The sequence below is a fragment of the Helicoverpa armigera genome, chromosome 18 (genome assembly GCF_030705265.1).
Source record: "Helicoverpa armigera isolate CAAS_96S chromosome 18, ASM3070526v1, whole genome shotgun sequence".
NCBI classification, from domain to species: Eukaryota; Metazoa; Arthropoda; class Insecta; order Lepidoptera; family Noctuidae; genus Helicoverpa; species Helicoverpa armigera.
Window position 1 is genome coordinate 9,060,056 of NC_087137.1, and position 22,173 is coordinate 9,082,228.

At 37.3% G+C, this 22,173-nt stretch overlaps 2 protein-coding genes across 3 annotated transcripts in view; one reads left to right on the plus strand and one right to left on the minus strand.

The window, feature by feature from the left end:
- LOC110382079 (retinal homeobox protein Rx2) overlaps nt 1–3,262 on the minus strand; it is a 62,291-nt gene extending 59,029 nt beyond the window's left edge. The window contains exons 1-2 of the mRNA XM_049851160.2: nt 3,193–3,262; nt 649–674 (exon numbers count right to left, since the gene is read on the minus strand). Coding sequence (XP_049707117.2) covers nt 649–674; nt 3,193–3,262 — 96 coding nt within the window. The remainder of the gene's footprint in view (nt 1–648; nt 675–3,192) is intronic.
- Nucleotides 3,263–7,306: 4,044 nt separating this feature from the next.
- Nucleotides 7,307–20,435, plus strand: Eef5 (eukaryotic translation elongation factor 5). 2 transcript variants are annotated; one of them, XM_021342566.3, is made up of 4 exons: nt 7,307–7,466; nt 10,006–10,252; nt 12,579–12,780; nt 19,561–20,435. In XM_021342566.3, the coding sequence occupies exons 2-4, from the start codon at nt 10,044–10,046 to the stop codon at nt 19,630–19,632; spliced, it is 483 nt and encodes a 160-aa protein (XP_021198241.1). In that variant the 5' UTR covers nt 7,307–7,466; nt 10,006–10,043; the 3' UTR covers nt 19,633–20,435. The 2 variants fall into 2 exon arrangements, with proteins under 2 accessions (XP_021198241.1, XP_021198242.1); XM_021342567.3 differs by having other exon boundaries at nt 7,403–7,532.
- Nucleotides 20,436–22,173: the final 1,738 nt, after the last annotated feature.

Here is a 22,173-nt window from a genome sequence, read left to right on the forward strand (position 1 = left end):
TGTGTTTTGATGAAAATTGCGAGCCTGTGTTAGTCTTTTTTTTTTTACAACATCACCATACATCAATTTAATAGCAGAGCTAGAAAAATGTATCCTTTCTTAAATACTTCTGCACTTCTTATTAATCAGTCCGGTTCCAATTAATTCATTTCGTTTTAACAAAATATATTTTATAGAACTTTAAAATTATGCACAGGTTTTTCAAGGATCGGAATAATAAATTCTATGAATACAAGAAACGCAACATCCAAGATAAAGTTTCCGCAAATCATTAGACTGAGTAGATTCAGTTCATAATTAATTTCAGCCATCATTCATAGTAACTAGGAATTCAATTTAGAGAATCTGGATACCGATCTAGATAAAAAGCCGTAATCAATTAGTGTAATGCTTATAAAGATATCTTATTCGATTTTTTCCAAGTTGAGTTTAGTTATTTATTCAGTCTGAAACGAAAACTTTCGCAAACAATTCTTTGGAAAAGACTGACTTCCTCTTTGCTTTTTAAGAGCATGAATACTAATTAAGTAACACTTTAACAGCTGGTTAATTTTAAAAAAGCGGCTGTATAAATAAAAAGTTATAAAACTGAAACTAACTTTGGAAACTATACTTTAATCAGGAAAAGTAAATCAAGACTTTAATTACCTTATTAGCGTCCGAAAATATTTTGCCTTATTGTGGGCGGGAACTTTTCCCGCCTTACTCCGCGTGCGAAAAAGCGCGGTCACCGCGCTGTCACTGGCATCACGTTCCGATACACGTACGAGCACTCGCGAGCCGCGTCACGCCGCGACTGCACCGCACTCGCCGCGAACACACGACTGCGAGACTGCGAGTAATCGTTCTGAAACCGCCCTCGGCAAACAAAACCCCACCCGCCGTAAAGAGCATTTTAGCACGCGCGCCTCCCCGCTCCCGCGCCCTGATTTAATAGCGAGCGCGGGCACTGATTCACTTAACCGAACGCAACTACCGACGGCCTCTCTCTCGCTCCCGCTCAAACAGTAATCCACTGCACGTCGCCTCTCCCGCTCGAATACGTTCGGATATTCTACGGAGGAAAGAGACGGTCTCGCGGCCGCCGACACTTCTTTCTTCCAACTCGATTTGCATACGAGCGGGGGTCGCTCCGCAAACTTTATGTCCTCGTTTCGTAAATTATTTATACGTTTCGAAATACTTTTAACAGCATGCTCGGCTGCTGAAAAAGATTGCTTTAAAACGAGCCGAATTAAGTGAGTGACCGGTGTTTGGGACGAGACCACGCTAATCACTTTAATCTCGTTCACTCAAACGCTCATGATATTAGTTTTGTTCATTTTTCATGTTGCCCAGGGTTTCTGATCGTTTATTTTGTTTTGCATTAACTAATTGCTTAAATAAATTGAAATGCTGGCATTTCATCGAATCTATCCCAATTCCATCTCCTGAGTGTGTGCTATGAAGATTTTAAGGACTGGCTTGTTTGTGCCTGAAGTTAACGCAAAAATAATGTTTTTAGATCCAATCTGAAATACACAAGACACATAAAAAAATAAAGAAATTTTAGAAAAGGTCTTACAGAAGAATTGCTTATTTCTGGCACCTAAACCTATGAGTTAAAAAAAACTCGCTTATAATCTTTAAATGCAATTTCTTCATCACAAAATATCTGAACCACTTCAACACTTTACCGACCACAAAAACAATTTAACCAAACCGGATCCATAAAAATTACGTAACGCGAGTTTTCCAGCCAACCAAGCCAACTTACAAACTTTCTTCAGAAAATAAAACCCCTAATTTATCTATCAGGGTAGTTAGTTAGTTAGGAGAATTCGGAGCAGCACAGCTAAGCTATCCAATTAGTTGTCATTGTGTTATCTGTGGCAAACTAACTTGTAATGCCGTCCGTGACCCCTTTGCTAAACTCTGGATCTGTGGTGCTTGGTTACTGGCCCTTACTATTGGTAAATGAGTGAATATACCGAAATACTCTTGTGCCATTTGATTTGGGAACTGTCAAGTATTATTCTGTATTGTAGTAATTATTGTTGGGTAAGTAAGAAAGAGTCTGGGAAGAGCTCGTTCAGAGAAAAGATCGTCTGAAGAAACAAATAGTTCATCGCTGCAGTGGGAAATAATTTAGCTTATTTAGGCGAACCGGCCTGCTTATAAGGCGAAAAGCTGTAAAATTCTGATGTTTAAGAATTTCCTGAACATGCTTTTTATACTTTATTGCATTTTAGAACCTTGCTCATCCACTGAAAGCAATTCGAAAATCATTTGAATTTGCAACCAATCCAACCACGCCTGCCCAAGCTCTCGGAATGTCTTCCACATTTCCTGAAAAGTTGAACACGTGAGTTATTTTCGAAAATCCCTAGTAGCTCGTGTTTTCCTATAATTGGTATAACATCGAATTTACTCAATTACACCGATATTCGTTACGGGCAAGTTACGTGACTCTCTTTTATAAAATAAAATAAAAACAAAATGATATCTGCTCAGATATTTAATCCTCTTTATATTAACAGTACAAAGTATCTAAAGAAACAATAAAAAAACAATATTATTATCAAATATTCTCGGACTATTCAAAATAAGCATCTTAATACTTTATAAGCAATCGTTTCTGCGTCTGATTCTTTAATCAGAGCTGTGATTCAAAATTTACTTGTCTTGTATACTCCTGCGCAAGGTTAAAACTGCGGGTGGGTGAAGAAAATTCAGAGGACTTTCAGCCTTACGGGTGAAAGAATGGTTGGGCAGATTGCGAGCGTGAAGATTTGAGCGGTAAACAAATCTTAGGCGAGGTGTAAGTGACAATAAAACGGGAGCTTAGCTCTCGGGGCCGTCTTCAAGTTGAACGGAGCGGGGGGAGGGGAGCGGGGCGCCGGGGGGCGGAGGAGGAGCGAGCTACCCGTCCCGCTCAGGCCGCGGGTCGCGCTCATCCGTTTTATTTCTTGTTTGTCCGCAGCGCCTTCCCAGTTCGCTACATAATTTATTTTGAGCGGGTACATTTAAAAAATTGGCTGAGCCGCGTACGAGTTTAGGCGGCGAAATGGAGTTTGCTAGGGTGGGTGGTGTTACCAAATGAAAATAATATGGTAAATGATTTCATTTGAATTGGCGTTTTGGCGTAATCGCCCGGGACAAGTAATGGGCCGTAGAAAGTCCCGGTCCATTGTCCGCGCTGGCTTCATTTACTCTGTGAATTTATTTTGCTAGGTTTCTTGCGCCACTTGGCTTTATCGCCGTTTATGTCGAGCCCATACATATTCAGTGTCTTCGCATCCTGTCTCGTGGATGAAAACTATGTTCGTTTGACACCCCCCGTTTTTTATTGGTTTGATATGATTTATAGGTGTTGTGTTGATATTTATTGTTTTTTATTTTATAAAAAGGTATTACTGGAGTTTTCGGTGGTGCTGTAAACAGCTATGTATGTGGCTATTAAAAAAAATATATGTTTAGGTAATTTTGATTAATCAAGTTGTGTTTAGTTTGCAAGAATAGGCTCTTGATATTTTCTTTATATTTAGTTAAGAACAGTAAGTAAGACAAAAAATTGACTTAGCTCCATCCAATAAAAGCATAAAATCTTCAAAAAAATTACAGATTAGAAAAACTACAGAAAAGCCACCCAAAATACTGCGAAAAGGGTAAACCACTGGCGTAGCACGGGTGCTACGTTGGCTACGGTCTACGGTGCTACGCGAGTACTTTCACAGACCAATCTTTATTATTAAACGTACCTAACTAAAAAATATTGCAGTTTATTTTTTCAATTAAAAAAGGAGAGCTTATGTAAAATACACTAAGTTCAATTTATAGACAATTAGCGGTACGAAATATATATATAAAAGACGTACATATTTACATTATAATTACAATGCGTCCAAAAATTCCGCCTTATTCCTGTTGACTGGGAGCAGGAAATAAATAAAAAATAATTAAATTTTTCTTATGTGAGATAAAAACAGGTAGATACCTATACATAATAGGAGCAGTAAATAAAATGAATAAGTTTTCCTTCGATCAAATGAGATAGCCGTTGTACCTAACTACTTATCTACTGTATTTTTTGCTGGACTATCCAGAAGAACCTATATAACTTAGTAGAAATTATATTCACAACTTGGGTCAGGCTGATCTTATGTACATAGGTAGGTATATAGATACTATAAGGTAGATAACCAATCTACCTCAGAGTAGATTGGTTCTTTCAGACTTTTTTACAAGCCCCGAATACTCAGAATATTTTCTTTCACCAATAACTTAAAATATTACGTAGAACTTTTCTAAAGAGTAATCATTACATTAACATGTTATTTTTTTAACCAGTACAATCTTAAAAGCTAAACTGTCGGCCCGAAGATAGGCCGACAGTGTACTTTATTAGAAATAATCGTGAATATCCAAAAACAAATTCATTAGTCTGTGTGATACCGGCCGTTATAAAGTGCGTGCCACCATTATCATCGTACTGATTTATGAGAAATTTCAAACTTTCAGGCGACTAAAAGTTTGCAGTCGTCGCAGTCTGCAAATATTCAGAAAACCCTCATACATACCTACACATACCTACCTCCATATCTAATACCTAGGACCTGTCATTGGATTACTACTAGACTATATTACTACATACATACGTTTGATTGCTATCAAACATTTCTGTCAAACTGTTCCCCATTACCCAACCGTGTGAAATCACTCTTCCCATTTTTTTATTACCTCAATCAATCAAACCTCCGCCATCCGAAAACAATTAACTATCGTTGTCATACAAAGACCACGCTTGCCAAAATGACTTCGCAAAACACATAATCTTTCTATAATAACTACAATAGTTGCGTAATTATATCTATCTATTGTGGGTACCCTTGGTACTTAATGTTGGGAGTTTTTTCTACCCCTCGGCGACCGTGATTTATTGAAGAAAGCTTTTAAACCCTTGCGGTGTCCATTGTGATCTTATGTTTCTATTATACCGAGGATTAGTGGTCGCGATGTGCTCTGGTAATTCGCTGGTTTTGAGTAATAGGTCATTTTGTTCTGTGGGTCATTAAGAAGGTTTTGAGTAACGGATTGTTTGAGGCTAATTAATGTTGTATAGTAGTTGTTCTTATGTTAAAAATTAAAAATTACCTAAGTTCTTAATTTTTCTAAGCTTCTTGCATATCACAAAAATGCCTAAATGCAAATGTCACCGGTTTTTATTTCTTATAGACTTATTCGTCAATCAATCCTTCAATCCTTTCAATTTCAATCCTTCTCCGTGTGAGAGGAGGCCTGTGCCCAGCAGTGGGACGTTAAAAAGGCTGTAACAGTAACAGACTTATTACAGGTAAAATTACACCAGCAAATAAAATTGTATTCATCTTTTGATTATTTGTTTGTAACTTTGTACCAAAATATAAACCAATTTGTAAATGTGAACACCATGTAGCATTTTAATTGTCACTTTATCCTCATTTGTCTTTGCGATTCTACATGATCTTCGCATGGTTTTACTGTATGTATCAATACATACAAACTGAAATACTATATTATTTTCAAAAAGAGTAACCATGGAGTTTCTTGCCCGTTCTTCTCCATAGAAAGCTACTTTTGGAATGGGCAACTAGAATCAAACTTAGTTATAATTTTGACGTTCATAAGTGCTTGTAAAGGCCTAAATGAAATAAATGATTTGACTTTGACTTTGACAGGTGCTTCAGAAACGATAAATACACGAAAGATACAATAATAAATTGTGAACGTACCTGGTTACGGAATCAAAGGTATAATGGAATAGTAAAGATCAGTATAGATACACAGCAATTTCTTTAAGGTTTGTTTGATTACCAAATCCAAATACTTATCATGTGTCGTCGACCGTAGCAACACCAGCTAGTCTTCTACAAGGCCCAGGGAATGGTTTAGCTGCCTTAGATGTCCTGGAAACCGTACGTCTACGCAAGTAGGTATGTGTGTAAGGTACAATCTGGTGGGGATGTAGCTCTTATGGCTTGTCCGTACCCCACGTGCTCTAAAGAGCTATCAGTGAAATCGAAGAGACCTAGGCTCCGATACATGATGAGAATAACGAATATTGGTGTTTTTCAATTGATGAAAGTCTGAGAATAATCGTTGCGTTGCATCATTCGGGTGGTGGTTTATTTAATCTGGTCATAGCTATTGTATGAACTACCTACTAATGCCAGTAAGCCATTTAGATTATTTTTTAAAAGAGATGAAATCCTTCTGGAATATCCTCCACATTGTGTCGTGGAAGAGTATGGCTCTTCCCAGCTAAAAATTCGCCTGGTGTTGCTTTTAGTTAGGTAACTAGAAGGTAAGGAAACTGTGCCCTTGACAAAAGGTACCTACCTACCTTTTGTTCTGTTCCTTGCCGCCGAAGCCTTATATCATCAATACCTAGTGTGAAGCAGGTACGTTTATTTAGTACCTAAACCCACTCACCCGAGTTAAAATATTCCAGATAAATGTAATGAAATTCGTTCTTTTGAGTCAGTCCGCCTTACTTTTTAATCCTTCTAGTTCGGCGGTGCTCTATCACGGTAAAATAGCGACATCTATATCTGATTGAAGTCAACTTCAAATTAGAAAAATAAGGAGGAAAAATGAAAAAACTCATTTACTGATGATCCACCTGAAGTTTATGTTGCCATTTAAGTGTGTTTTATATTTTCAAGAGACTTGTACATTTATTATAACTGAGATAACTTCCATGTTGTTACACTTTTGTGCGACAGCGCCATCTATGAAACTTTATAAATGTTTTTATTTAGGCTACAATTAAATTACTTAATTATGTGCTTTCATTTTATTAATCAACTCATAAACTTACATTAATTTCAAATCAAAACGTTCAATATAATTTCAAGATTAAGTCAAGCAATGCTAGCTCCATCTTTGCTAGATTGTAATGGATTGTTGTTACACGTATTAGGTGATTTTTTATCTGTGTACAACTTTTTTCTCTGAAAAATAAAGCAAAAAAGCGTGTAAAAATTAAGGACATTGTAAATTGATACAAAATTTTCAATGAACCTTGGTTAGTTGGTTTTCAGCCACCCCCAATTTAATTTTATGAATTAATAAAAATTATTCACTGTCATTCATCGCTCAATAAAAATGCTTATCTGTATTTAAAAGCTAAATACAGCGCCACCTATTGGCGTAAAAAAAATGACCGTGTATAACGTTTTCAATCTTTTTCATTAAAACCACAAATATATCTAAAGTGTATGACTAAACTTGTTACTTTTAATTAGAAGAAAAATTTTTACATGACATTTAACAACCATTTATTTATTATTAAGTGAAAAACTGTCCAAAACATTCATAAGTTCATATTTACCGCCAATTAGCGGCGGCGTTTCGGCCATTTTGTGAACCCCGCGACAGGAAGTGAGTGTTGTAGGTGCTACGCAGGCGCAAATTGACCTTTCGGTTGAAGAACCCGTCGGTCACATGTGAGTGTCGATAAATATCTTAGTTTTACCGTGAATCCCTTATTAATAGTTATAATTATTGTTTTCGTAAGTATTTTCTATGGTGAATATAAATTTGTGCATATACGGCGTTAACGCGGTGTGGATCTTGTGTAATTTATGAAATTGTAATGTGCCGCGGCGCCGGCACGTTTGTCAAATTGCTATTTTTTTTCGTTATCTCCGGATTCGCTCTAAAGATCAAGTTCACATTGTATTAAGTTTCTACGTGTTAAATTTGGTGTAACGGTGATAAAACGGTTGGTGGTTTGATTATTTTCGTGTGTTGGTCCTGAATAAGACATGGTCAAGATGTCTCTCGTGAACCACATGTTCGCGCACCACACCATCCACTCCGTGTCGTCACCACCATCGTGCGTCAGGCATGATTTCATTCAATACCTTTTGTTTTTACACCATATCCTAATGTTATCGATATTTTCTTCACCTTATGGTGGATGTCAAGTACATCCTCCCACAAAGGTTTTTCTTCGCACCGCTGTAGGTGGGGTTAGGTCGTGTCAAAATTTTCAAAAACATACCTATAACAGTCTAGACTCCTTCCACCCTATAGTAAAGTGTGTTGTGTATAGGTTATATTTATAGCTGTGTGCCTATGTATGACTTGACAGATTTTGAGCTAGAATTGCCGTTTTAAAATCCCCTCAAAGTAGCGTAAGTCATTTATTTTGTAGTGTATTTGATAGTTTCAGATATTTTTGCCTTGGGCAAGTGGTTTGAGTGTGATTTTCAGACATTCAGCATGATTAGCTGTTCATCTGTGGTCTATAAAATATCCTGACATCAAAAACTGCCAATTGTCACACAAAAGAAGATAAGTGGATGGCAGACAACAGACTATGTTTCACACAGTGATAGTGTGGTGTGGCAGATATCTCAACCTTTGCTTCTCAAGTGATTATGATAAACTCCTCAATTTTACACACATTATTGACCCAGTTGGCAACGCAGTCTACAGTGATTTATTATTTTCTCGTTATGGTATAGAATTTCTTTGTTCACACATTAACCCTTGAATAACCTAACCCTTCTGTGCTCATGACACAAGAAATGACATCAAATATACTCAAATCATTGATGTACCACGTTTCATGTTCTGATCAAAATATGTTAGCACACAAATGGACTACTTTCATTCTGAATACAAATCACCTTAAAAGTCAGGTTCATGAATCTTTTTGTACTATCTTTCTGCAGGTTTCATACTGAAAAGGTGCCTCGTTTACAAGCTGTGTACATAAATTAATTGTAACTGTATATTACAGCTATAAATTGATTCTAACCTAAAGGGGTGACCTATTAACATTTTCACAATATCATGTTTTATAATACATATTTCAAGAATATTATCTTCAGTGGAATTAATTCTACAAAATGAATATTTATATGCAAATGTGGCATTCATTAACAGACTTCATTTGAGGCTAAGTAACCTCTTTAGTTTCCTTGATATGTTTATTTGCCTTATAAATTGAAGATTTCATTACATATAAATAATTGTATATTCCTTGTTTGTGATTTATGGTTTTAATGTCATTATGAAAATTGCTGCATCATACATTTTTAAATAATACTTTGAGCATGTTATCGGTAAACTAAATCAGAATTGAGTTCATAACAGATTGCCTTTCACCAATATGACCACAATTATTTTTAATGTTTAGAAAGGTGGCTGATCTTTATTGCTTAAACTGTCACATTTTTACACTTTTTGGTAGTCATATATTTAATTACATCCTGAGCCCATAGAGTCGCGAACACGGTAACATACCGTGTTTGTGCTGAGGGTACTCAGACATTATTCTCCAGGCCCGACTATGCGTCTCATTTCACAACTGTGCTCTGGGATCACCGTCCAGGGCCACAATTTTACTCAAACCATAATTAGTAACTGATCATAATATATTAGGTTGTATTGATGAGATTTTTAGGTGTACTGTACTGAGGAATACATTTAGGATGAGCTAAACAAGGCCTGAAAATATAATAATCAGCTGTTTACAACTATAAAGTTTTACAAAGTTTGATATCCCATCAATCTAATTTATCACTGTCATGGCAGGAAAGCAGCCTTATTTCAAAGAACTAAGGTTTTCACTTTTCACATGTTGGAGAGTTCATTGACTTCAGGTCAACAACCTGTGTGCTAATTTTTTCGTCAGCAGCATGATTCATGTTTGAGATATAATGCCAAGGTTCCAATGGTTAACATGCCTCTTATATTAACTAACTGTCAATGGTACAGAGTAGGTAGCTGTCAAGTTCAGTGTCTCTATTAATTTAGAGGTTACAGTTAGTTCGAGAGTGATTGAATCCTGATTTTAGTGTTGTTTTAGCAAGTGATTGGTTCACTGTTGATTCTGCGTTGATTGTGACGTTTTAAAGGTGATGGTGATAAAACACGTTTTGGAATTCTTCTAGCTGTACTTATATTTTTAAAATTGACACGTAACTTATAGTGGAAGTGTTTAATACGACTGTCGTGTTTGCATTTTACCAGATCACTCCTGACCGTATCTAAAACTCGGCACACACACAATGGCTGACATCGAGGATACACACTTCGAGACCGGGGACTCCGGGGCCTCCGCCACCTTCCCCATGCAATGCTCCGCCCTGCGCAAGAACGGTTTCGTCATGCTCAAGGGTCGCCCCTGCAAAATCGTCGAGATGTCCACTTCTAAAACCGGCAAGCACGGCCACGCTAAAGTTCACTTGGTTGGAATCGATATTTTTAACGGCAAGAAGTGAGTATATCTATCAATCTTTATATAAACTTATTTTTCTTGGAATATTATTAACCTTAATACTTGTAAACCATCGAGATTTTAACGATAAAATTGTGCAGCACCTTATTTTAAGCATTAATTGATCCGATCAATGTAATTAACCGGTCTCGTATGTTATCAAGACATTGGGGCACCTGAGTGGCAATCATACAATTTTCTTCTAACATGGAGTACAGTATGATATTTCCCACTACCGAACAGATAGCTGTTTCGCAAAAACTACATTTTAACTATAATTATTTATTCTTAGTTTGATATGAATAGTCTTAATCTCGTTTTTATCACTTGACCAGTAACCACTATTCAAGTCTTATCAGTTTACATTGTATAGTTCCGGTAAAAACCGCCAGCCGAGCCCATAGAGTCGCGAACTCGGTAACATACCGTGTTCGTGCTGAGGGTACTCGGACAGTGTACTCCAGGCCCGACTATGCGTCTCATTTCACAACTGTGCTCTGGGATCACCGTCCAGGGCCACAAATGTACTTCTTAATTAAGTTGCATGTAAAAGTTAATCAAGGAATAAGTTGGCTATCTAGTAATGATCTATCTAGGAATTACCCAACAGCTAAAAAACGTTTGTTTTCACTACACACTTACACTTGACTGCTCTAATCATCAGTTGTCACAGCACCAAATACCTGTAAAATGCATTTACATCTTTCACTTGTTTTTACGCCCAGTAGATTCTGGTCTATAAGTCCCTAATATTCAGATTTGTAAAAGAATATACTTAGCAATAGAAATAATGACCATAATATATAATTATTATCAGTTACCACACTAGAAAAGCGCGGCAAACGAACACGTGGTTACCTTGCCACATGAGCACTCGAAACCACGTGTGCCAATGCCAAGAGCATGGCTAAACTGTTCAGAAAACAGTGATCAAGCTGCCAACAATAAGTTTTGACGATATTGCCACCTATACACACGTCAGAGGGGAAATTACGTCATTGAACTGAAATATACCTAGTTTCTGTAGGTGGATTAAAATGGCTTTAAACTGTTTTCTCCGAAAAACAAAGATTCGTAAAAAGAGTAAAATTAGATTTACTAAAAATGGGATGGAGGAAAGTCCCAATAAAAGTTTGTGAAACTCTATAATCAGGTGTTCCGTAAACTAACTTTAATGTTTCGCAACTCGGTCCGTTTCAGTTCCCAAGTCCTTCAATTTGTAACAACACAAGCAAATGTCACTGTAAATATACATAGAAGAAAAAGAAAATTTCTGTGTTATTTACCCAAAGTCTCCTGATATTTTATGCTATAAATATCTAATGCTAGCTTGGTATCCAAGTTATTGTTTCATTGGACGTATTTTCTCGGCGACTATTTTAGTCTGTCACTATTGATTTCTTTATTTCTTTAGCAATCTTGTAGATGTGTTCATATTTGTCCAACGAAATCTGTTGACCTTACACTTGATAATACTTATAAATAGATGACATTACAGATTAATTGTTTTAATGTGAGCGAAATTGTATCGAATTTCTTTGTTACCATGTCTCGGCAAGTCTTCAATCAGTGCGTCCTACCTGTCATGACTTACGGAGCCGAAACGTGGACACTGACGGTACGGCTGGTCCACAAGTTTAAAGTCGCTCAGCGGGCTATGGAAAGAGCTATGCTCGGCGTTTCTCTGAGGGATCGCATCAGAAATGAGGTAATCCGTCAGAGAACCAAGGTCATCGACATAGCCTACCGAATCAGCAAGCTGAAGTGGCAGTGGGCTGGCCATATTAGCCGAAGAACCGATAACCGTTGGGGTAAACGAGTTCTAGAGTGGAGACCGCGCCTCGGCAAACGTAGTGTAGGACGTCCTCAGGCACGGTGGAGTGATGACTTGCGCAAGACGGCTGGCAGGAGCTGGATGCGAGAAGCCGAAAATCGATCTCAGTGGCGTGCACTTGGAGAGGCCTATGTCCAGCAGTGGACTGCGATAGGCTGATGATGATGTCTCGGCTGATAAAGCCAGACCAAAGTAAATCTCTTCAAAATTGATGTTATAAAACATGTATCTACATGAATTGTGTCATGTGCCTAGCTGAATCATTGTTTTCCTAAGGATTCAGAGATTCTTTAGGAAAATCTTAGATCATACTTAGCTAAACACTTCAGTTCACATTATAAGATGATGTTCTTTGTCTTTATTATATTGCAGGTTTCTAACATAACTCTGATCACTTGCATAATAAAACTGTCAAAAAATCTGTGTCCAACAATCGAACTCTAAAATATTGACATGAACTATTTTTAACCATAAACCCATTTCTCCTCACAGATACGAAGATATCTGCCCTTCCACCCACAACATGGACGTGCCCCACGTGAAGCGCGAAGACTACCAGCTGACCGATATCTCTGACGACGGCTACCTGACCCTCATGGCTGACAACGGTGACTTACGTGAGGACCTGAAGATCCCAGACGGTGACCTCGGCACCCAGTTGCGTTCCGACTTCGATAGCGGCAAAGAGCTGTTGGTGAGTGTCTCGTCATCAACTTTCTTGTCTTCTGATGAAGTTATAATTGGTCTAATATTGAAACATTACGATGTGACTTTCATCCTAGTTTAAAGTCGGCTGCTATCTAAATCAGGCATGATAGTTATCCTTCTGAAGAAAGCATTAGCCAATATTTATGAAATAGGATTATGGAAGTTCATATAAAGACAGACGTCTCGATTTTGAGCTCAGTTTCCTCAAACTAGCAAAATTTAAGTACACAGTACAAGCTTTAAAATTAGGCGCATTCACGTAACAATGTATTTTAGGCGCGTCAGGTGAGAATTACAAATATTGTATCTTGTCACGAAATTTTCTCATAACTTTTTACGTTTTAAATTATTTTGAGGTTTCACAGTGACCCTCGAAAGCTAATTATGAATTGATATTAAGTTAAAGCGCTGTTGCTTAGGAAAAATCGCAATTTCCTCGGTCCCCGAGCTTCTTGTAACATTCTTTCTTTGCCTCTGAAGTGGCTCGATATCTGATACTTGACCTTTTGTACTCTTTGTGTCTTTCCTTTTTCAGTTTGATCCAATTAGGTTCAATGCTAACGGAAAACCGTCCTGCATGTAGAATTTTGTATGACCCACAGTAATAGTACAAAGAATATAACATTTTCGGACAGTACAATCTGAACACGTGGACACGTTAAAAACAATTAATACGCCACGTAATTTACCTCGTTACGTAACTATGTAATACATTTAAAATCGTGTCCTCGTAGATAGCCTATAACCATGCCTTTGATGGGCAGTTTCGCATTTTATTTGACATTTTACTGCGATGATTAAGCACGACAATTTGCAGAATTATTCGTTCAAGACTTATATTTCGTAAATCTTAAGCCGGATTTAGTTTCACTCTGTCAACTAGATAAGAGAAATCGTGATTGTTTACCTAAAATAATTCGATAATTTACACACCTTGCTACTTAGGTACTACATTGATTTTCTTCTCTCTAGAGATAATCCAAAATCTGCCAAGCACTTGCCTTCTAGGGAACGGGCGTGTGTTATTGACACCAAACAATGCAACACGTGGCTCACGCTGATTGTAAAATAAATATGTGTATATCGGTATTGTGAGATCACACACAACACGACTGAGTAACGAATAATCTTTATTAAGTATCCACTACTATATATAAACGTTTATTTACCCGTAATAGATATACGTAATCTTCATGCATCTACTGCAACATTGAAAAAGCATTATTTGCTAACAATTTAGACCGTGTTAATAAGCCATTTTGCCCGAAAGGCCCATGTTTATGTTACCCACCCAAAACAAAAATGTGAAAGACTGCCAAGTTCGATAATATGGGAATGCTTCGCCTATAAAAGAAGTGAGATCTGAATAAGTACCAAGTTCCATACACATACCTCAGTTAAAAATAGTTACTTTTTAATGATGTTACTTGGCAAGTTTTCATACACCTTGTTATAAACCTACTAAACGCAATGAATCAAGTATTTAATTTTCTATTAAAACTTGCCAAGTAATCATCATTAAAAAGTAACTATTTTTAACTGAGGTATGTGTATGGAACTTGGTACTTATTCAGATCTCACTTCTTTTATAGGCGAAGCATTCCCATATTATCGAACTTGGCAGTCTTTCACATTTTTGTTTTGGGTGGGATTTCATTTATTTTTGTAAGGTTGTTTATTTTATTTTTTCTTATGATGAAGTTAGTTAAAGAAATGTCTCATTTATACTATCTTTTAGATTTTTTAATATGCACTATGTTTCTTACAAAGAAATGAACTAGATCAGTGATTCCCAAAGTGGTCCAGGTGGACCCCCAGGGGTCCACGGGAGACTTGCTGGGGGTCTACGTAGGCGTGAACAAAAAATGGGGGTCCATAAGATGTTAAATGGGGTCCACGAAAATTTATCTGCTTTTGATAGTAAAGAGCAAAATTGTAAGCATAGTTTTTATAAGGGCCTACCTACATTGTTTTAAGTACCTATCTAAGCAGATAATAATTTAATAAGGCATGCGACTGTTACTTGTCCAAACTTGCGTATTAGATATTACGTACAATTTAGTGTACAGACTTGCAAAATCACCACTATAAATACTTGATGCCAAAGGCAAACGCATTCATTTGTGTCCGGAATTTCGAAAAAAAGTCGGAATTTGGATAAAAAGTTTATATCTGTGTTTGCTAGTGCCGGAGAAAAGTAAGTAACCTACCTTTTGATTGCATATTAGAGTTCTTAGAAAGTAGAGATCCAGATTTAAAAGATAACTTGATCAAATTCAAAGCAGACATTGCGTATTTGACAGATTTGTTTAAAAAATTTAATGATATTAACTTGCAGTTACAAGGGGACAGCCTAAATTTAATAAAAACAAAGGGAATAATTTCGGCTTTTCTTGGGAAATTGAAATTTATGAAGCAAAACATTAGTCGGCGCGAATTCTCTCAATTTCCAAACTTGTCGCAGGTAGAATGTATTGATGAGGATATCCATACCTACAGTCAACATTAGTGCCCTGCATGATGACTTCAAAACCAGGTTTGAAGATATACGGACGATGGATATACCACCATGGATCATAAATCCATTTGATGAAACGGAAGTGGCCAATGTTGTATTACAAGAGGAGCTGCTCGAGTTAAGCAATCATGAGGAGCTGAAGGTGAAATTTAGAAATACCCAACATTTTGGCTGCAAGCAGAAATACTCGAAAAATATCCTGGACTGTGGGAAATCGCAAGGAAATTTTTAATAGCTTTTCCCTCGTCATACCTTGTCGAAATTAGTTTTAGTGCCGTTACAAACCTCTTAACAAAAAAAAGGAGTAAATTAAACATCACAGAGCGAGGGGATTTGCGGTTATTTCTCACAAAAATAAAGCCAAACATTGATCGTTTGTTGACACTCCATCAGATACATCCTTCCCATTAATTAAAATTATGTCCTGAACCTATATTAATATTTTTTTCTTGTAATTCTATTCTTTTAATAAATTTAGTGATATAAAATGTACCATTTTTCGTTTTTATTTTACATATCGGAATATAGGGACAGAACTCAGAAGTGACACAATTTTTATTTTTTGGCGACTTTAAGAATGTGGTAGAAATGTAGCAGCAGGGGGTCCACCGAAACCAGTAAAATTTTGAAAGTGGTCCACGAGAAAAATAAGTTTGGGAACTACTGAACTAGATTAACTATGACTAGATTTACCAACTGACTGACATGACATGTTATCATATATTATGTTCGTGGATCAAAGTTACACATTCGTTATTTTCGAAAGTGATTCACACTTGGCCGTTTTCAGATTTTTACTTTACTTTGACTAAATACAAACCTTTGTACCATTCGAAGATATATTATATAAATATAGATAAATTTAGTTCGTTTTAGTTCCTTAGGGGTATAAATTTACACCGGGTATAAAACACCTTCATTATTTTGAAACCGACTCACACTTGGCCATTTTCAGATTTTTTCCTTTACCTTGACATAAAGACCTACCTCCATGCCAAATTTCAAGTCAATACGACCATTGGAAGTGGTCTAGGTTTTTGATGAGTGAGTCAGTGAATCAGTCAGTCAGTGAGTGTATAGTAAAAATAGCGATTTTCTGACGTCAATATCTCAAGAACTACAATAGGTATATTAATGAAATTTTGTATTTTAGATAAATGAGGGGGTCTCAACAGATACTAGAAATTTGATATGCGTAAATAAAATAGATTTTGAGTTACAGGGGGGTCGAATTTGGCCCGAAATGGTTCGTGTAATATAAGGGATTGTTCACACCAAACGTATTGTCCGCCGCTGACTGTGAGTATACTCACAGTCGGCCTCAGTGTGAACGTCGACTCAATCTGCAATACGCGTACTCACCAAGCCGACAATAGGCTATAGCGTACGATGCGCTACATGTGTGAACAAAAGAATACGCTCGTGTAGGTTCACACTAGATGCGTACGCTGAGCGGCCGACTATTCTACACATAAAAGAGCTCAGTATTTGAAGTTGCTCGTAGCATCACCGCGCGGCGGTGCGGACGCGGCGGAGCGGCGGTGCGTACGCGGCGGAGCGGCGCTATTCGGCAACTGCGTCCGCGTAGCCAATCCGCGTCCGCCGTGCATAGTCGCGTAGTAAAATAATCGGCTACTGAGAGTCAGCTACAACAGACGACGTAACAGCGTATAGTCGGTTCGGTGTGAACGACAATTTCAATATATATGGAAAAGCAATAAACTGCGTAACGCGCGCTCACAGTCAGCGGCCTACAATACGTTTGGTGTGAACGATGCCTAACCCACGGCCGGTGTGTCGCTTTTTTTGCTCGAACTTGGCGGACACACTGCCGTGTGTCTAGATATGCCAATTTCTTGACTTAAATAACATAGATTAATCTTCTATTTTATCCTAGTTTCGAGTATAGAGTCTCTGACATGTTCCTATAACTTGTTGGTGCTAAATCCACTCGTACATAATATCTCTGCCCCATACCTGGGCTCAGTGGCGAAGGGTGGTTTAATGAAATAGGGAAGCCGCAGCAAAAAAAACTGGGGGGGGGAGTACTCAGGGATGGGGGGGAGAGGTAATGGAGGTAATTTCTCAGTCCACGTTTTAGCACTGACTGAGAGACTGATAGTTTGAACATGTTTTCTCGAGGAATTCGGCAGATCATTAATATCTATAAAACTTTATTATCTTTACAAAAAATAAGTTCCTTCCTACAGTAAATAATCTGTCGGAAAACGTCTAATGCGATAAATGCTATCCTAGTTAAGTTTTAAAAGTAGGTACACTAAAAAGAAACCTGATGCAAACTGTCTACGTATCAAAATAACTCATTTCAACGTGGGTCTCTCTATTTTCACTACACACACTGTACTTGTACTGAGTACCAGGTCACAGTGCGATCGCGAGGATCAGTAGGGAGTAATGGTACTGCCAACTACTATGAATACAAAATATTATAAATTCCCAAGTAGGGTCATTAAATCGCGGAGAATCTTAACACCGCGATTCAGGATTTGCATAAAAATGCACAACGCCATCTATGTTGACGTAATGTAACTAAAACACTTTAACATAAAATATTGTACGTACACACACGAACTATGTTATTTCTAAATGATACACACACCAATAAATTCAATTAAGTAATACAAAGAAAAAATTGTTAATGGTATCTAAAACAAAATAAGAACAATGAGAGTGAATTTGTCTGATTTGTTTGTTTACATATTTGAGAGCTTTAAGCGCTGTCACTCGCGCGTAGACAGATATAGCTACTCTACTCTTGACGCGTTCTTTCTCGTTCACTCGCGAGTTTTGATTGGTGGAACCCGCTCCGTGAGCCGGCTTACCGCTTGCCCATAGTTTGCGAACATCGCGTGGCGCGGCGTGGATGACGTCACGCAAGCGTAGTTTTGTATGGAGGAGGAAGCCGCGGCTTGTTTAGTAGGAGCAAAATGTTTCAAGTAATTTATAGACAATTTTTTTTACGGTGGTAGGCGTTTTGTTATACCTACATATTTAAATTGCGTGGTTTAAATGATTATATTAATTATACCCATACCTATATTATAACTTATACCTATGCTTCTTTCTTGAAATTCGAAAGGGAAGCCGATGGGAATCGGCTTATAAGGACGCCTCGCCACTGCCTGGGCTAGTATTTATTGCCAGCCATATGGACAGTTGGGTTTTGAGTACAAATATTTCTATTAATAGGAAGATAATTAGAATATTGAGACAACCTACCAGGTTTAAAGTCGTCATGTTTTTGGTCATTTGAAATACCTATTGCTGTTTATTTAAAGGATTCATGATATTGCATCGGTGCAAAAGTCGTGTGCTTAAAAATAACGTATGAATACGGGAAGAAGTAGCTTAAACTGATGGCATATCACTTCTATTGTGATATTTTAACCTCTCAACTTGAGCACGTGTAGTCAACGTGGCTTGGAAATTAGCCAGCTTAGTTCCTATACGTTAAAAATACAATGTTATATTATTTTACTCCAGAATTCCCATTATAATTGTTTTCATACAGTGATATGAATTATAATTATTACAAAACGTCTAAGTACTAGGTACTCATAACTTCGCAAGAAAACTGAGCTCAAGTACATTGTAATTTTATGAAAATATACGTTCTTTGACATTATAATTTGCTAGCTTCAAGAGTTGTCAAGACCTAGCTATTACCTCTAACTACATTTACGTTACATAGGTCTTCGGCGGAAATCGATCAACCCGCTCAATTATTCAGAACATTTTGAATACTAAGCGCTTATGTCAGGGCTAGTGTCAGTTTCACTTTATCGTAAACAATCGATAAGACTTTCCTACCTCAATTGATAAGATTTACAATTCTATATTTACAGGAAAGATAGCATACAGTAAATATTTAAACTGTTACGTGTTTTTTTTGTTAGGTTTTTATCTCTTTTTAATCGGAGATTTTGGTAATTCTCATAATAAATTATGTTAGTTTTTCCTGGCAACTAATGTTTTCCTGTTAAATATGTCTGCAGGAATTCGTCTCGAGGCGAAATTCGTGTACCTATTATGTAAACTTGTAAAAGAACCTGTCTTTTCGAAAGCTGGTAGAGAGTTGTAGTGTCACAATATTATTATGGAAATACATGTTTTTATATGAATGACATCGCCACATAAAACTGACTGAAAATAATTAAGTTCCTGATACTGTTTTTGTCTCTTATTTTTTGTCAACTGTGTCTTACTATTCGTATTGTTTTGTTTCAGTGCACTGTGCTGAAGTCTTGCGGTGAGGAGTGTGTAATCGCAGTCAAGGCAAACACAGCTCTCGACAAATAAACCAACTCAGCATTTATAGGGATATACATACATATAATTTTTTTACAATCAACAGCTCTTACATAAATGTAAAACATAATACTATGTATAATTTAACATAAAATATTATGGTTTGACGTGGTGCTGGCTCGTCGCCGTCCACTCCGTACCCCTGGGCACCTCATGATGACATGGCACAGCGTGCAGTCCGTATCGGTGATGCGGTCCCATTGTTGTAAGGATAACATTCTAGTAATATGTGTCAGTTTCTTATCGTGCGGAGCTCGCTGTACTGAAAGCTCGTCGCCTTACCGCCTTGTCACTAAGTTGTGGGACCACAAGGTTTCGGCCTCTGAGCTTTGATTACAGCGAGTCATTGGCCGCCTAGCTTTGCTTGTGAAGACGGTTATTGCACACGGACACGAAAATGTAATAAAGTAACCGTGCGTGGGACGATGATGCATTAATTTATTTATACTTAAGTGTAATATTGTGCCCTCGGGTGGAGTGGAGCGGCGGCGGGCGGCCGCGTGCGACCGGCCGGAACTTCACGTTTGTTTTTGTTTTGTTTGTTCTCTTTTCGCTTACAACGTCTACTAAACGTTAAAGTTACGTTGCGCTCCGCAAACCGCCAAAGGTTTGTCGATCGACATCGGTGTGATGAAAATTCCCGTGGTGGATTAAAAGTTTTATAACGGTATATAACCCGAAAAAGAGATGGACGCAAACTTGAAGTTATTACCATATTTTAATGCTAAATTAATGATACATATAAAAAAATCGAGAAAATGCGCAAAAAAATAGAAATAAATAAAATTCTTGAATGTGGTGTGTGATTGATTAGTCCTCTACAGGCACGCGTCGGCGACGGGTGCCCCTTATGTGTAACACTTGCCATCTGTTCAAATCCCCCACACAGGCGCGAGACATTGTGTGTGCATTCCATGGCGTGCAGTGTTCCTCTCCTCGTAAACCGTGACGTGCTAAATCAATGAAGACTGACTTGAGAATGTCTCCTGATTATCAATACCTTCAGGCAAGACTGACGATGCATTTTGTAGAAGAAATAGTTGATTTTATAATGTAAATTGTGCTCACCCGGCCTTTCCTTGCTCTCTTTGTTTGCTCATTTGAACACATGAAATGTTACACATTATCGAGTGGCTTACGATTGCCTAAATTCCATGTTTTAATGTAGTGATTCGCGACGGCCACTCTCTAGCAAGTGTTGCCTTCAAGGGCTAGATAGGATACCATTCATTTGTATGTTAGTGGACTTATCAATATTCTTTCAACATCAGATTGTCAAAGACGATATGATATACGAAAATTTATGTAAGAATGTAAGGTAAGGCCCTATAGGAGAGATATTTTTTTATGCATTCAAAATTCGTACATCGCAGGTTGTAGACTAAAATTTTAGGCTGTTTTTATGTTCACTGTACATTTTTTTTTTCGAAATTGCATAATCGTTATTGTTGGTAAAGTTTTATACTAAGCAGCTTGTAATCAGGTTTTTATTTTAAGACATCGGGAGGTGTAAAATAAAATACTTTAGTAAAAAGGTAACTTTTCTTTCTGTAAAGATAAGCTGTTGGATCCCAGTGGAACCTTGAATCGATGTATTCCTTCCTTGTTGGATATGTCTTGTAATATCCGAAGCTTAGAATAGCGGATTAAATGTGAATTTATTCATAGCAGTTTAGAATTAATTAATTGGTGCACCTATAAGTTATTATTAGGAATTGAGCACATGGTCTGTTGCTTACATTAGAGCAGTACTCAGTAGAATCTGTGAAGCGAGCTATGACACTGGACCCGGCCATTGTTTCCTGAGCTTTAGTTTACTGCAGTGTCAAACATTGCGCTGTACGAGACGGTCTGCTAGGTCGCTATCATAAGACCTTGTGAAGAAGAGATGGTTTTAAATTGTAATTATCCAATAATCTGCGGATTTTAATTTAGGAAACTTAAAATTATTTTTTATATCGGGGCGATGACGGTATTTAGTGCTAAAGTTCTGTATATACGTAAGATTGGATAGATCGATGGATAATGGACACTAGTTAACATTTCAATAAGTTCAATAACCCACTCTTGATGCAGTTTTACATGTTTGTCATGTTGTACGGACAAGCAGTACCGAATTAGTAGCAACGGCCAATAAATAAATGTAAAGCAGTAATAAGTACCTATTTAACAGTCTGTCGAATTAAATCTGTACAAAATGAAATACCGTGAGTTGTGATTCATAGCACCCTTTATGTAGATTTTATTTAGTTATTTTATTTTACACCCTAATTATTCTAAAATACCTATGTATGTTCGGACGCTGCGATAGCCAAATACATAAAATGGAGATTTTAATTAATTAGAATTAAACCCGACCGCACGAAGGTTCAATTTACGAATTGCATCTTGTTGCAGTTGGGTCTTAGGAGGGTAGGCACTGTTATCGCAGTAAATAGCTTCAAGATTTGTACCAAACAGACACCCATGGCAATGAAGGCTTGTAAAAATAATGCACGATGAGAACACTACTCATTCTCACCTGTTTGGAAG